Source organism: Acipenser ruthenus, chromosome 23 (genome assembly GCF_902713425.1).
Source record: "Acipenser ruthenus chromosome 23, fAciRut3.2 maternal haplotype, whole genome shotgun sequence".
Lineage (NCBI taxonomy): Eukaryota > Metazoa > Chordata > Actinopteri > Acipenseriformes > Acipenseridae > Acipenser > Acipenser ruthenus.
Window position 1 is genome coordinate 16,885,721 of NC_081211.1, and position 17,393 is coordinate 16,903,113.

Sequence of the window (17,393 nt, forward strand, 5' to 3'; positions counted from 1 at the left end):
TAAATTAAGGCTTCCTATCAAATTACCTTGTTGTTCTAAGGTTTAATGAGCAGCAAAAGTGTTGTGCAATTTGTTCGCCTCCACACAGACAAACACAGACTATCAAAATCCTGAGGGGTTTCGGCCCACAACCCCCTTTACTTGACGTTAATGGAGTGCTAACCAAGGCTTTCAATTACATTTTCTTACCTCCTATTAACAACCCACTTTTTTGTTTTGAAGGTGCTTGTTTCTTTTACTTTAATGACATGACATAATGACTGTATAGAAGTTAGTTATATCACTTGTGACTAAGCACATGTTTGTGGATCATCTCACTGAACCACTGAGCTCCCAGTTGGTGTAGACTATACCTGTTCACTCCAATGCTCCCCCACCTTTTCCAGAGCTCTTCTACTCCACTTATCCTCTCTCCTGAGCATTCCTATCACGAGCCTCTGACAGCAGTGTTATTAGTGATAGAGCTAAATGAATACACTCCTAAGCCCTAGCTAAAGGGCCATACTTTCTTCAGCTAAACCATTACAGATAGAAGCTCCCATCTCAGTAATACATTTTCTTAATTCAGAGATTGTGAAAATAGAATTGGATATTGGCAGTCTCTCTCTCTCTCTCTCTCTCTCTCTCTCTCTCTCTCTCTCTCTCTCTCTCTCTCTCTCTCTCTCTCTCTCTCTCTCTCTCTCTCTCTCTCTCTCTCTCTCTCTCTCTCTCTCTCTCTCTCTCTCTCTCTCTCTCTCTCTCTCTCTCTCTCTCTCTCTCAGCAGGAGCATCTGATAGTGATTTATGGTCTGCCTCCTTTTGAGAATCCAGAGACACAGTGTAGGGGATGAAAAAAATAACAAATATAAATCCTTTCTAATTTATAACATAGCAACGCAGGCTAAATCCCTATTTTAAGCTGCAAAATAATAAAAGGAACTTTGGCAAGTAGTCTCCTATATTTGTAACAGAGCAGAAAAAGCCATTTTGTCCCTTCGTCTGTGCGGTTGTCACGCTGGTGAGTGATGCACAGGCAGCATTTTGTTCTGTATCGATGTTACTGGACTAGACCTTGTACCCCTACAAGCTGTATTGGGGCCAGTATGTAAACTGCGAGCTTCAACTTGGCAGAATTAAAAAAAGATATATACAATTCCTGAAGCAGTCCTGCTCTCTGAGAAATTAATAATAAACAGGCATGCTTTTCCTTCCATCTGCAACACCACGAGGTTATGGATAGCATTTGGAAGTGGTGGAAAATCATCATTGAGCTACTGCCATTTGGAAATGCTATTAACTTAAAAGAAAAAAAAAATGTTGTGATAGGATGTGAGCTGTAGGAACTCTTCTCCGGCAGATTTGAAACCTCATCTGTGGAAATACTGATTTAACATTGGAATAATTCCTGTACAATGTTACACCTTACCTAAAAACATCTAGAGTAAATGACATTATCATAAATGTTTCTTGGTATTCTTGGATTGCACTTCAGTCATTCTTTATATTTATTACAATAGTTGATGCTAAGAGAGTTTGAAACATTTAAAAAGGAAAGCAATGAGATTACTCTACTCTAGTTCTGCAGGACTGGAACAGATGGAGACAAAGCACAGATGCACTTCTGAATGATTGCATTAGGAAAGCTACACTTGTTTATTTGAACTGATACTTCTACAGTGTTAGACAGACTTCCTGTAGATGTAATGAGAGAGGACCAGCACAGGTAGGATCCCAGAGCCAGTGGAACTGCAGTTTGCAATGTAAATCTACTGAAATTATGTTATTTAACTTGTTCACGGTACTGATCCCTTTTGATTTAAACTATTACAAGCCTTGGGAATTACTATTATCCACTTTTTTTCATGATACTGATGGCTCTAATTTTCTCTTTACAGCTGTGGTGGGGGGTTGGTATATGAGATACTTGTTCTAGTATTACCGTGCTGAAAGAATCAAGTGTTTTTAAAGGTTTCAATGAGTATACAGGATTAACCAAATGGAATCTGTCTTCTCTGGATTCAGAGTGTGCTTGATATGTTTTTGTTTGTTTTGAGTGGAAGTTTTCAATATTTATACTGACCTGATGAAAGTACCGTGGAATCCCTTTAACCAGATACTGAGCAGAGGAACTGGTCTTCATAGAAGCGGATCTTTTTAGATCCAAATTGACAGGCTCAGGCAGACAAAATAAAAGGATGCCATGCAAATCAATTCATTACAGAGGTGAATGGATGATATAGCAAACCATGTATTTTCATATGCTGTCCGGTTCACCACTAGGTTAGGTGGTCGTTGTTTTGCAGGCCTTGGTTTCAGATGCTCTTGTGCTCACCTGGGCAATGAAATTGTACACGCCCCTTCAGGGCTGCCTTTCCTGTCAGTTACTGGCTGCTTCTCTGAATGACTGACATGCTTTTCAGCCAGTAACAGAAGACATTGGCGGAGGTGAATTGACCTTAGAATTCAAGAAGGAAAAGCAAGAAAATTAAGAAATGTATTTCACCTAGTGTAGTACCAGCTGTCACGCTGTGTTTCTTTCAAAACCGCACATTTGAGACCTCTGTAATGAGCAGGTAAGATTTATGAACTTGTTTTATTAGCCACAGCCACTTTTAATAGTGAGCTGTTCTGTATGCTGTGCTAATCACAAGGAGGAAGGTTATAGTTTATGACAACGCAGCTTCGTTTGGTTTGGGAAAAGAACCTAATCAAAACTGTTCAGTCCATTGAATATTGGGTCAAGAGGCTTCTATCCGAGGTTTTTCTCAACAGGAGAGTTGTTCATTGTGATGGCGTCTTCCCATTCATTTCCCTTTTACTGGGAGGTTCTTCATTTGCACCACAGCAACCTACTGAGAAACAGGAGGCTGGGAAATTAAACACTACAGGGCCTCTACATTAGTAAACTATTAGTATCTCCCTGTGGCACCCAACAATTTAGTAATCATGCTTTTATTACCCAGACATTTAAAATGCACTTTCCTGTTACAGAAGTCACTGAATCTTGCTTCATATCCCTCCTTCAGCAGTCCTTTAGGTCACACAGGGTTCTGATTTGTAGGCTGGTTACAATGGCTACTGCTTAGGAAAACCTGAGGGGATTTGCAAACTAGACAGAACAGCAAGGGTATAGTTAACCTGCAAATAGAAAGGGGGCACATCTTGGGTCACTGTGGACCACAGCTCTACAGACAGGGTCTCGGGATGTTCTAAGGATGAGAGGTAAGAATGTAGGAGGCTGTGTGGTCCAGTGGTTAAAGAAAAGGGCTTGTAATAAGGAGGTCCCCGGTTCAAATCCCACCTCAGCCACTGACTCTTGTGTGACCCTGAGCAAGTCACTTCACCTCCTTGTGCTCCGTCTTTCGGGTGAGACGTAGTTGTAAGTGACTCTGCAGCTGATGCATAGTTCACACACCCTAGTCTCTGTAAGTCGCCTTGGATAAAGGCGTCTGCTAAATTAAAACAAATAATAATTATGGCACCCCCAAGTTCTTATAGGAACCCGATGAGATGCCTACAAATTAGATAAGCCCCCACAAGAAACAGGAGTGACGCAGTTATAAAGAAACAGAGATCTGAAGTGCCACAAACTACAAGTATGGGGGAAATGGTCTACCTCCACGTAGCATTTCCTGGAAGCCCAAAGTGTTATTCAGTTCCAGTCATGAACATTCCTAACATTCAGAAGTCAGGCCATTGAGATTCTCATCATGTCACCTCTGCCTGGTAAACGTACATATATGTTCATGTAAATAAATAAACAAACTTGACTGATGCAGGACTGTAGATCCCTTATCTATGGAAGTAACATTCTTAGAACTTTTATCTTTGTGCCCTTTGACACTGCATTGTCTGGGGTTCATCATAACTATTTCTTTAGACAACAGACCAGAAAAATGATTTCCAGAATATGTGCTTTGTTTCAGCACAACTCATGCATTACATATTTAATGAGCACCTGGTTTAGGATTGCCCAACACAAATGTGACTTAATTGATTGCACCAATGTGGATTAACCACTAACCCAGATTAAATCAATGATTATATTGTAATCATGTTGCACAAAATTAAACCAGGTTTTATATTTAATCCTTGTTTAAATTTGACCATTTCATAATCCAAGATTTCAAATATAATCACATTGCGCCACTAATTTTAATCCAGGTTTAAATGTGAAAGGTGGACAAAATGTAAACCTTTCTTGGAGGTGGTTTAAACTTGGACATAATGGCAGCACACCTCAGGTGGACTGAGTTACAGGAAAGAGTTCCGCAAAGAGAAATTTGAGACTGAATCCATTTGAATTTTACATCGATGAGAAATATTGTATATTTGAGTAAGGAAATAGAGACGAAAGTCATGCATTGTGTTTATATATCCTGTTGTACAGTTACAAATGTAAGCCTTTTTTAAAAAAAATGTAAACTAGTATGCGGCATGTTAATTATATACGCAGGGGTTCATGTGTGCCTATTCTGTGCAGTATTTTTTTTTTTTTATTAGACACCAATTATTTTTGGAAAAAACTATCACTAGAAAAATTTAAATGGCCTTCCATCTTCTTTAATCCAGCATCTATCTAAGTGAGATTGTTGTTGATGTCATTTACTCATTCATTACGTTGTTTCATAAGTAATTGAGTAATACCTCTATTATTCAACCAGAAAAGCCCATTTATTCAGGGGCTTGTTGCTAAAGGCAGATGATGATGTGCTGTCAATTTCTGAATCTGATCACGCCGAGTTAAAATTAGTTTTTTAACTGATCTGTGAAAAGAGGCCACGGTAGAATTGGATTGTCACCTTTTGAGATCTGTCACGGAAACTATGATCAGGCTTTAGTATTTAGTAACAAGAGATTAGCTTCTGGACCTGCTGTAGGGCTGTTATGATAAAGTAACGGAGCCTTGGTGGTGAGTGACTGACAAGCAGTACTGACAGGCAAAAATACTGGTTATAACCGGGTTAAATAATTGGGGGATTCAGCTGAAACTATAGCTAACAAATCCTCAGTAGCCACCTAATGAGTTTCGGCTCAATTCAGAAGTGTTTAATTGGTGGTGTTGTGCCTAACTGCACTTGAAACTTTTCAGATTCAACACTACATTGTTTATGCCTGACACAGAAACATTAATTATCTTAAGTAGATAGTACTGTGGAAAAAATTATAGACAAAGCAGGTGGTCAAAGGATGACCTACTTTTTAAAAATGTAAAAAGTCATCAATTAGTTCTTTATTTGGCAACAAAGCTAAACATGCACATGAACTGGAATCAAAGCCAGGGTTTCAGGCATTGGAGCATGCCAGGAAACATATTGGAGTCAGCCATAAGTATACATACTGTACATTACAGGTGTAACTGTCGTTTTATTGTGATGAAACTTGATTTAGGATCTTTTTTGGCACAAGTTTTTGAATGTACCATAATGTTGGAGTATATGGAGGCTGTTTGTCCATTTGACTATCTTTCTGAACATCACTTTTTCATAAAGCTAGAGAACCACTACTTTGTTATGAAACTTGCGAAGGATTTGAATAAGCAGTCTGGAAAGAAAGGGCTGTGGCTAGAAGAATGGTGAGGGATTGGGGTTCATCAGTCCATGGTTATGATCAGTGGCGCTGAAGAGGGAACACCCCAAATGTGCAGAGAGGTTAATGTGGGATCATGGTTTGTACCTGACATTTTTATTGCGTTAAAGACAGATGACCCTTGCACTCTGTCACAGAGCGGTCACCTGTGGAGAAGTGCCTTGCCATCATTGTGAGATGAACCAGGCAGGCACCCTCCGGAATCTCAGCAATGTAGCCACTGGTACAAGGTTTACAGAAGGCAATTTATTAGGACCACCCTAGCCCCTTTACTACAAGAGAGTCATGTGGAGACATTCTCAGCAAAAGCAGCATCTGCTGTGGCTTGGCTTATAAAACCATAAGGTGCAAATATCAACAGAACACAGTTGGTGTTTGTTACAAAATCTTCACCAGTCCACTCCAGAAAGTAATTTTAGTGCTGAAAAGTGTGACTTGTCTGTTCTGGTTTTGTATCATTTACCATTCTGCTCTACGCCCTCCTGACGAGGTGTCATTCAAATTGCCCACTCGTGCAGTCCCGGTTATACACACCATCCTGAATCTAGTTACAATAATTACATTATTCTTTTACACATTTATTTTTACATACAATTACCGTTTATACAGTTGGGTTTTTACTGGAGCAAACTAGGTAAAGTACCTTGCTCAAGGGTACAGCAGCAGTGTCCCCCACCTGGGATTGAACCCACAACCCTCCGGTCAAGAGTCCTAACCACTACTCCACACTGCTGCCCTGTATTACTCTCAAGTCCTGTCACTAAAACCAGCTGTGCCAAAACATAGAGAAATGTTTGGGTTGATTTCCATGTGTGTGCCATTGACATTCCCAGGTAGGATTAAGTGCTACTCACTGTAAAGTGCTTTTGCTGTAGTTGCAAGGGTACTATTGCTTTTACCTTGTGGATAAATGTTAATTTGTGTTATGGGTGACACAAAACTTTGTATTTCTCCTCGGTTTTAGATGTGTTTATTCAACCCAATGATAATGATTGACTGTGACCTGTCTATGTGGATGCCACAATATCTCAGCCATGAAAGTAGTCTCCTCATGTTGAGCAGCCAAGCCTTTTAAGATGTTTAGTGTTTGCTTCTCATGCACTCTAAATTGCATTCATTCACCATGATCAAAGCATGTGGCTTCTAATGAAGTCCATGTGGCTTTTGGTAGTTAATTAAGTCAATCCTACAAAAGAAAACACAAAAAATGTGTAACTTAAAACATGGAAAGATAAAAGGTCAATTCACACTGAGCTCTATAGGGGAACGGCTGTGTCTCACAGTGCAACAGAGATTTATTTGTACTCTAAATGATGTAAAACAATCGATTTCAGTGGATGATTGGTCTGAATGTACTGCATAAATATTTCTCAATTTCTCTATTTCCATCCCCATTGTCGGTTTCATTCCACATACTTAATTTTCCAGTCTAGGTTTGTATCCTGAGCTTGCAATCGTACATCAGAAAATTAGCACCTGATTGCACTGCCAGAATCAGTTTCGACTTTCAAAAATGTTTCAGTTTTTCATTGCATTGTATAGCAACAGACTGAACACTTAAATGGACCTAAGTATTGAATATTTCAACATTTTAAAATGTGCAATTATGCTTTGCATGTGTTCAGTGTTTAGGCCTAAACTTTTCAGGCTATCTGCCCAGTGCTTTGTCAACCACACTCCAGTGCTGCTGGTTAATCTGGTTATAAAGTCTGGAAAGTCTGCACTCCTTGCTTTGAATCTTATTTCCATCCCTGTCAGTGATGAATAGACTCTCCAGTCACTGTTAGTGTCCCATTTGCCTTGTCATGTTAACATTGCTGCTCTTGGCTCTTCATCTGTGAAACCTCATCCCCTGCCACCTGTCGCGATGGCATCCAGCAGCTGCCTGTCATGCAGTACGCAGATCTTTTCAAATGGGAAAGAAGAGAACAAAGGTCACCTTGTAGCATTGTGTTTGGGAGTAGACTTAAAATGGCAACTGTTCTTAAGATAACCAATACGATGTGTTGGGTAGGAAATGCCTGCCATGTTTGTATGTGTGTTATATTTTCCATAGTAGCAGAACATTGATATTCCAGTGGTATCCCAGTGGTATTTTTCTGGAAGGGGACCCTCCTTCCAACATGTTTCCTACTTGGAGTTCAGTAGGTTTTTACCCAATTATTAGCTGTTGTCTATGACTGTCTATGAATAAGTGGATGCCACGATATCTCTGCCTCCTCATGTTGAGCAGCCAAGCAATTAGGAAGCTAATGTGTGCTTCTCGGGAACACTGCATTGCATTCACCCACCATGGTTAGAGAATGTGGCTCCTTTATAAAGTCCATGTGGCTTTTTGGAAATGAGAACATCAGTAAAGTCAATGCTGTTGTCTTTCTATTCTTGAGCAGCAGCATGATTTTATAGCTTTTATAAATTATTAAAAGGCAAATTGCAAGCTCAACCAAAATAACTAGGCTATTCATCCCAGCTTTAATGGACCTGACCACATTGGATACTGGCTTTGTCTGCTTGTCAGCTGTGGGATTTTTTTTTATACTGGTGTCTGTGGCCACTGTCTTTGACTCAGTTTGTGGCTCAAAGGGCAGAAAAGAGAGCATAATACTGGATTTATTTTATTCTTTTATAATTCTCCATATGAATTACATAATGATACTGACCCATGGTTTGCCATTTTAACTGCCTTTATATATAATTTGATTATAATGTTGATTTTATAAATAAATACTGATACTGTTCAAAATTGTATAATGCATGCAGTTTGAGAATGCTACGAGGGTTCATACTGTGACTGTAAACTAATTTATGTATTGCATTTATATAGTGCTTTTATACAAGATTATTGCAAAACACTGTACAGTACATGGCAGAAAAAAGAAAAAAAACACAATATATTTGTATAGCATGTCACACATACAACTGCCACAATCAGACCATTTAAATAACATATTTAAATAACAGTATACACATAATACAAAAGCAGCAATTTTAAAGTTACATTAAAACCCACTAAGATAAGAAAGCCATTTTATAAAAGTGCGTTCCCTGACAAACTAAGGCAGATCATTCCAAAATTTAGGAATTCTACAAGAAAAAGCTCTTGTGTTGCTTTTGTTGACCCTAGGAATAACCAGCAGCCCCACATCCTGTGATCTCAGAGTGCGGTTTGGAAGATACAGGGTCAGTAACTCCTGCAAATAACTAGGTGCTAATCCATTCAGGGCCTTGTAAATTAACAGCAGAATCTTAAAATCAATTATATACTGCACGGGGAGCCAGTGTAAAGAGGCCAAAACAGGGGTAATGTTCACTTTTCCTGTTTTTTATCAGAATTCTAGCAGCGGTATTCTGAACAAGCTGCAAGCGGGATACCACACGTTTTGGGACACCAGAAAAAATTTCATTACAATAATCAATTCTAGATTAAACAAAGGCATGCATTAGTCTCTCAGCATCAGATACAGAAATAGTTGTTTTAAGTTTGGCTATATTTCTCAAATGGTAAAAAGATACTTTACTAACTTTCCGAATAATGAGTCTCAAATGAGAGATCAGGATCAAAGATGACCCCCAAACTCTTAATTTCTAGTTTAAGTTTTGATGAGAGAGAGACTGCAAGGGTTGAGCTCATGTAATCCCATATTTCCTTGTAGCTGGTTCTATTATTATTATTATTATTATTATTATTATTATTATTATTATTATTATTATTATTATTATTATTATTATTATTTATTTCTTAGCAGACGCCCTTATCCATCAGAAAATTCTGTGACATCCAGTGCTTGATGTCTGTAAGGCAAGTAGCTAATAACACCCAGGCAGAAGAAATTCCTATATATAGCTGCGTTTCATCAGCATAGCAATGGAAGTTCACTCCATGTCTGCGGATAATGTCACCTAACGTTTTTATTATATATGCTACCAACAAGGGACCTATGGAGTCGATAATGCTGATTTTACCTCCCCAATAGAAACAAACTGAAACCTATCAAAAAGATAAGATTTGAACCAGGACAGGACAAGGCCAGACAGTCCTACTGTGCTTTCAAGATGATTCAGTAGGATGGAGTGGTCTACAGTATCAAGGGCAGCACTTGGATCTGGAAGAATTAAAACTGATGGAAAGCCCGAGTCAGAGCTTATCAGACTGAAACTTCTCAAATATACCATTAAGAGTTAGAATTTGTTTTAACTGAATTGCAACAACTCTCTCTAGAACCTTATCTAAGAATGGTAGGTTCAAGATTGGCCTATAGTTATTGAGGACTTTAGGGTCCAAATTGTGTGTCTTAAGCATAGGCTTTACCACAGCTACCTTAAGTGCTGAGGGAACTATACCAGAGGAAAGTGAACCATTTAACATTTTTAAAATGTGGATATTAATAACACCATCACAATGTTTATAGCATTTCTGAAACCTCTGGCTCCTATTCATAAGCCATCTGTTATCCTTAATATATGCATTCTTGCTGTAATTTGCATGCATTTATTTAAGGTATACTGTTAACAAATCACATTTTCTATTTCATGGGTTGAAGTCAGTGCCTTGTAATACAGTATGACTCAAGAGAAATGAATTCTTAGGCACAGGTACAAAAAGTATACAGTATGCTGGCAACATAAACTTGCCTAGTGCCCCTGAGAAACAAGCATTGAAAGCACAGATTTTTTAAAAATTATTAGCTGTTGTTAATTGTATAAATGTAGGTATGTGGGAGGCAGTAAGTGCCCTGTAACCGTATAAAATGCCGGAAATTTGGCCCAGCTTTCTAGGCAACAAAAAACCCCTCGAGCATTAGATGGGGTCAGTCATGTTCCCCTTCTGTGTGCATGCCTGTCTCAAGACCACTGTGAAAAACCCCAAGGAAATTGCAAAAATTGGACTCAAAGTAACAGGAATGTCATCTGAGCTGGTGCTAGGGGTCAGACATTTTACTAGAAAAGGCTTCCCAAACTGTCTGTTTTACCTCCTTTTTTTTAATGAAAATGATAAGGCTTGGTAGTTTGCCAGAGCTGACATGACCCTGCTAAGGCAGCAGCAATGGAGTGGCCGGTGTTTGTGTGTTTGCACGAGGACCTCTGTTGGTTGCTTTTCTCCGAAGCAGAAACAGAAACTGCACATAGTTTTGAAAGCCAAACCTTTTCCCTTGGGGCCTAATTAAAGCTTTGTTTCAATATTAATACTGTTCGCAATTGCTGCAGAAATGTACCGTATCAGCTTGCACACAGGTCGAGTCTTGCTTTAACCTTTAAAAAAATGTATATAAATGAATAAAGAATTGTTAAAACAGAAATTCTCCTTACAAAGAAAAGGGTTTTGTGTTTGACGACAAGTTTTCTAAATATCTCTGTAGCTGGTAATTGATATGAATCAAAAGCAAATTATAGACTTACTACAGAGATATGCACTGGAGTGGTATTCCCACATAAATAAAACCATAGGCCTCACATGCTGTCTTTATTTAAGAACAAAATCGTTTTTCTTTTTTCACAGAATAAAGTAACATAGCCCACAGCAATATAAGTAATTAGGAGCAATTACTTTGAGAACAGTTGAAAGTTCAGCAAGAGGATGTTTACTATAGTCTTGCAGAGTTATCTGACTATCTAGCTGTTGTATTGTATCTTTTATTTTCATATTACACTCATGCTTGAATATGATTTTGGATGTGAATTTGAAGCTAAGCTTGTGTCTTATCTTTTTTTGCGCTCTAATTTCCAGATATTATTGGTAGTGTCAAGCCTTGTATTGTGATCTGCATTCACATAATTTTTTTGTCAACCTCTTTGCTGTTTTTAAACCAATAACTATACTTTACATTTTCTTCCTGTGATGTGTAGTTTTAGGTTCCACATTGAGATCTCCAAAATACTCTGTCGTGTATCCTCCCATCACATATCCACCGTTTTATCCCCCATGACCAAGCTCTTCAGCACAGTATGAGTGAGAACCAGAACCAGGGTTGGATACCGAAGAGTGAGTAAGCAAGTCGAAACTGCCGACAGCCAGGCGAGTAGCCAGAGGTGGTTTATTATTGAACAGAGAAGATTAATTCAGAGATTGTAGATCCCACCAAAGTTTTCGTACACTGTGTTGTTCTCCCGTGCGCTACCATTGCTGGTAGTGTCACATGAGCTGTTCAGTGTGTTGGTATGTAAATAAATCCTGTTCACCTGCAGGGCATATCAACTTCAACCTCCGTCTCGATCTCCTGCCTGTCACTCGGCAGCGAATGCACGCACCCACACGGCAGTCGGCTACTCTGTCCACAAGCATTAACACCCTGTATCTTTCTAAACAAGGGATTTAGGGGAGCTCCATAATAAAAGCTGAATCTCAAAACAAGAATTGTGTGAATATGGTCATTGTTACAGCTGTGTATAATGGTATTTAAAACAAATTCATTTATCAGACTTTTTACATATCCGCCCTTTACTGTGGTCCCACTGCAGTCGGATACGTGATGGACTACAGTACTTGTCTTTATAGAAATTCTAATAGCTAATTTTCACAAAATGTGTGTACTTGTATATATTCTTGTGATAATCTTAGTGAATGTCTTTTTGACCTGTTTCTGGTTTCAGAAGTGGTAGCAAAACAACATTGTTTCATACTGTAGCTCCATCATAACCACACCTTGACTGGTTTGTAACTGGGTCATAAACTGGCACAGTATAATATCCATATTCTAAAGCTTAAACATTGTAAAGCCAATTGTTAACTAAACTTCTCAACCTTTTGTTTTTTTAAAGTTTGTTCCCATTTTTTAAATACTCCAACATTGGTGAAAACACATTAGTTTCATAGGTACTTGAAGGTTACATTGGTCACCTGGCAACCAGGATGGGAAAACAAACTGGTGTAGTTTATGTATTTTGACATTAACTAGTGTACCTCTCTCTAAGATGTGAATCACTTTGTTACAGCAGGTTTTTGATGTGCGGTCCAGCTCGTGCCACAAAAAGGGATACATGCTGAGGAATTGTGGGCAGGATGCTTCACAGAGCAAGGATCAGGGGTTGAATGTCCTGGTGCACGTTGAGCTTTCACACAGCTTCCTAAAGTAGGACCACTGAGACAGCTGGCAATTGGGTGCGGGACAATTGCTTTAAACTTGACAGTGTTGTACAGTAAATCCTGTCTGATAATAAGTTGGTAAGAGAAATGGTGAAATCCATGGTTCTATCTTGAAATTCTTCCTCAAATATGAGAGAATCCAACAGCAGTTTGAAAGATAGTTAGTTACCATTGACAGCATGTCAATATATCTGACATTTGGGAAAACAAACAAGAAAAACACAAACATTCATTTGAAATCGCTAACAAGCCACCACAATATTATGTCTTTATTATGGCATGACTGGTTTATTTAATTTCCTCTTGTATTATGCATCTATGTATTCATTTGTGCGAGCTCTGGATCTTCTGTATATAGTTTTGTACATCTGTAGGACTCGGTTTGTGGTGTTTTGCTCAAATAAAATCAGTTGATCACAACAAAAAGGAGACACCCGCATATTCACTTTAACAAATAGGCCTTTAAATTGAAATCATACAGATGGTATTTGTGTCCATTGTTCCTTAAATTACATGTTGGTCATACATTACTGGCAATTTACTCTAGTTTTACATGTGTTCATGCAGCTAAACAATACTGTTAGTCAGAATACAAGGAAAAGGTGCCAGGACTTTCATCCACATCCAAGAATGAGGAAACTCTTAATTGTTTACTTGTCTGAGTTGAATCCAACCCAAATAAAAAACATGTTCCTAATCTAAGTAGAACCAAGGAAGGGAAGAACTGTTTTCAGTAAAAAGGAAGGTACCTACACCATGCCGTGTGATTTCATTGTCCCACATGCATAGTTAATTTTCCATCTAAGAATACATCGAATTATCCTTAATTACAGCTTTTATTAGTGTCAGATTAAGAAATTTACTGCAGTCTGCATAAAAATACTGTGGGATACTTTATTTCTGTGCACCTGCTTTGAATTAAGCTTCATTGACCATCTGTTGTGCGTTTCTTTTTTTTTCAGGAGGGGGGGGGGGGGGGGGTTGTCTATGAACCAAATCCAACTCCCCAATCTTGTTTTTCCCTGGCTTGCTTTTAAACACAAATTGGAGAGTTCACGCCATTTGTATTCCCCGCTGTCCTGTATTTATACTTTTTGTTGTTTTTCCATATGCCAGTTTAACAAACCTGAGATCTCTTGTAGTTCTGCTATAATGTGAACCACAAACAGAATGCGGATCATATAAAAAAAATGCCTGCAGTTGTAATTAAGGGAAGAAACAATGGTTAAACACACAATACTTCACGTTTTAATAAGCAGGTGGCTCGGAAATGACATTTCTATAGTGTGTTTGAGCACCCTGACCTTTTTGTGATATTTTTTTAAAAATACAGCTTGGAGAATTGTAGAGTTTTGGTGTAACGATTGTCCATGCAAAGTTTGAATACATTGACCAACTCTTCTAACAGTTAGTTAAAGCCTTAACTATGGCCAAGCTTTTGAGTTTCATCACAGATGCATGAACAATGCCTGGAACCAGAATGAACTGCGTAATGGACTCATTTGTCTAGGAGAGGGATTCTGTCGTAGACGCAACATTTTCTAACGACACAATCCAGAATACTCCCAGGGATACACAACACCTCTTGACAGATGGTGTCCTTTGCTTTGGAATGCTGTTTTATTTCCACCGCAGTATTGCAAAGTGTTCTAGTGGCTTTGTTATTGCCACCCTGTACCATACCGATACCTCTACTATACACCCGTGGGATAACATATTCACCGATGCAGTATGTGCAGTACACAGCCATGCATGTTATAATGGGATGGGAACTTGAGCTTGTAATGCTGTCATTCTTTTTAATAACCATTTTGTGGCTCTGATATTAATGCCTTGTCTTGCTTGCAACCGATCACAAACTTGTGGACACCAGTGAAACCAGTTGCCCCAGGGCTGCGGATACAGTAGCTTAGCTGGGATGCAGAACAGGATCTCCGTCCTAAGCTCTAACCACTAGACCTCAAGGCTGTTTTGTCTAAAGAAGCATTTCAAATTTTAAACAAACAATACAACTTGAAATGTATATGAAAGTAGAAAAATGTTACATTACCCTAATACGATAAGTTCATGAAAACAACCAAAACCCCCCACAAACATTACATGCGAACAATTACCGGGGTGGGCAGCAAGCTTTAACTTGAGTTTGTAAAACCTAGCATGTTGTTGAGCTATCTCAAAGATTTAAAGTGGATTGCAACAGTGATCATACAGTATGCTTGTACTGGAACTTAAATCGGTTAGTTTAAATCGATTGTGTAAGAAAGCAACGCCACACCTGAAGGCGTTAGCTAAAAAATGTGACTACTTTGTAATGACTTGGAGAAGAATACTGAAGTGTTGGGTGGAAAAAGTGTTAAACTGAGTGGAGACTTGTTTACAGAGAGATTGAAGAAGGTATGGAATGGGTTACCCAGCCACATTGATGATGCTGAATCACTGAGATCCTTTAAAACGACCCAGACCGTTTTTGGATCAGTCAGCTACTAGGAACATATGAGCACTGATAGGCCGAATGGCCTCCTCTCGCTCGTAATTTTCTTGTTTAAAGTGTAGGTTTCTTATAGCTCTGCTGCACTGAATTGCAGGAGCAAGTTCAAGAAGAATGAGACACTGGGACTTGTCTGAGCTGAATAACTATGCACGTCTCTGAATAAAAATGCAACATTTTGTTTTGTTTTGTTTTTTGATCCTCTTGCCCAACAAGCGTCACCTTGTGATGTGGCCCACCCCCTTTGGAAGTGTGTGAGGAATTCAATTACATGTTGAGGACATCTTGATGCATGTTTCATCAAGGTAATGCTAGTTGATGGTAACATCTGGTCCACACAAACAATCGTGTGCTTTTTTTTTTTTTTTTTTATAATTGGTTCCAGGAAGAACCAAAAAAGCCAAGTGAAACAGACTGCCGTTGCCAACGATTTAAAGTCCACAACCCATATGGCAAGCTTGTCCTGTCCACTTACAAGCATCATAATAAGGTGTGGGGACATACAAATACATTTTAAAACTGTAACTTAAAGCTACCATTTAAGCTTTCCATATTGCTTTTATTTCTTCTGCATTTGAAGGCAAGCTGAATGTGGTGCTTTTGGATTCCTATTTTACATTCAAACAATCTGTGAACTGCTCTTGATTTCCAACCTGGCCAACATATTAATAGGATATTTACTGGATCAGTAAAACAGCTGTTATGGTGGTCAGCCTAGTTATAATTCAGTTATAGATTTGAAACATTTAAAACCTTTGTGTAAACGGTCTTTACCATTTAGACTATCACACCCAAAAAAATGCTCGATTTTAGTATTTTGTAGTTATTTTAATACAGTATTAAATTACAGTGGTTTAAAATGCATCCACATACCCTTTTTGAACAGTAATTTTAAAATCAATGCATCACCCTTCTAAAAAATAGTTTGTTAAACATTTAGTAAAATACACTGTTTTAGGATTTTTATTTTCATTTACTATTTACATTTTTACAGCCTTTAGAGCAGTACCTGGTGTCTAAAGACCAGTAGATCAACACACTGCTGCCCCAAACCTTGTAAACCAGCTTTACAGTGAACCTCCTTCCTGTGAACATGTTATTGAATTTAGTTATGTTAAGAAGGTGACACAACTTTCCTGGACATCACTGCAACAGGATTAGATTAGCTGCAGTTTACAGCAGATCATTAAAATAGGACTTGTGTACTACATTATTCTATGACCCTGTTCACTTGCACAGAGGTATGTTTGCTCTAATATTCAAGAATCTTCATGACAATGTTAAATGCATGCTTATTATTAAAGCGTCTGCAAAGGTTAACCTTTTTTCTACTTGCTGCTGCCGTCACCTTCTTTCGAATTATTGAGGCAAACTTCTTTGTAAACCAAATTGCTCCTATGAACAGATAAAAACAACCGCTGCTAAAGCACAGGAGTGTGAAATGACTTCCACCACAAGGTGGTTCACCGATCTCAAAATACTACAACGTGACAAGAACATGACAAGGTAAAGGACAGGCGTCGAGTGCAACAGAGGAGGCAGGGTGTGTTGGGGTACCGCTCTCCAGTTAGGTTTCACAGCCAAGTTTAATACATTATTTTGCTTTCGCTGGTTGAGATCGAGTGTCTTTTCATGTGCTGGCTCCTCAATCAATCTAGTTTTGTTTGGACAAGGTGTTGGTTTTAAAATACAATAATTTCTCATTATTTGCAGAAAAGAAGTGAAAGACCTTCATCAGATCCAATAGTCAATGCACTGGAGCGGTAGATCATCCTGTTTCTTGTGAAGCTTCTCAGCTTGGCTGTTGTATCTTTTGTATGCTACTGTATTAAACTGTTTAAGCTTGAATAATTGACTGCCATTTTACTTTTCATCTGTTTCTGGTTATTGTTGTTTCTACTTTCTTCACCACAGGGACTGACTGTTTATGAGGTTATGCCAAACCTCTGTTTTGTTTTTAATCATGTTTTGGAGGCCGATAATGCCATAAAAATAATGGACATAATAAAAAGGATTTTTTAAAAAATGACAACTTAACCTGGCTCGTGTGACAGGTGGCAACTGTTGCCTCCCAGACAGCTGACCGACTCTGAGATGACTGTTAACACAATTAGTTTAACTCCTCTTCTTACATCTCACTTAGACACGCGTCTCCTCGACGCATGCATGGTCCGTGAAAGGTGACACAGGAGGGAAGAAAGTGCCAAAGAAACCATCCCGTAAATGTTGAAATATGACACAAGCAAGTGGATTCGT

At 38.6% G+C, this 17,393-nt stretch overlaps 1 protein-coding gene across 1 annotated transcript in view; it reads left to right on the top strand.

The window, feature by feature from the left end:
- LOC131699602 (collagen alpha-1(XXV) chain-like) overlaps window positions 1–17,083 on the top strand; it is a 56,330-nt gene extending 39,247 nt beyond the window's left edge. The window contains exon 3 of the mRNA XM_058996709.1: window positions 16,851–17,083. Coding sequence (XP_058852692.1) covers window positions 16,851–16,861 — 11 coding nt within the window. The 3' untranslated portion in view covers window positions 16,862–17,083. The remainder of the gene's footprint in view (window positions 1–16,850) is intronic.
- The last annotated feature ends 310 nt before the right edge of the window (window positions 17,084–17,393 follow it).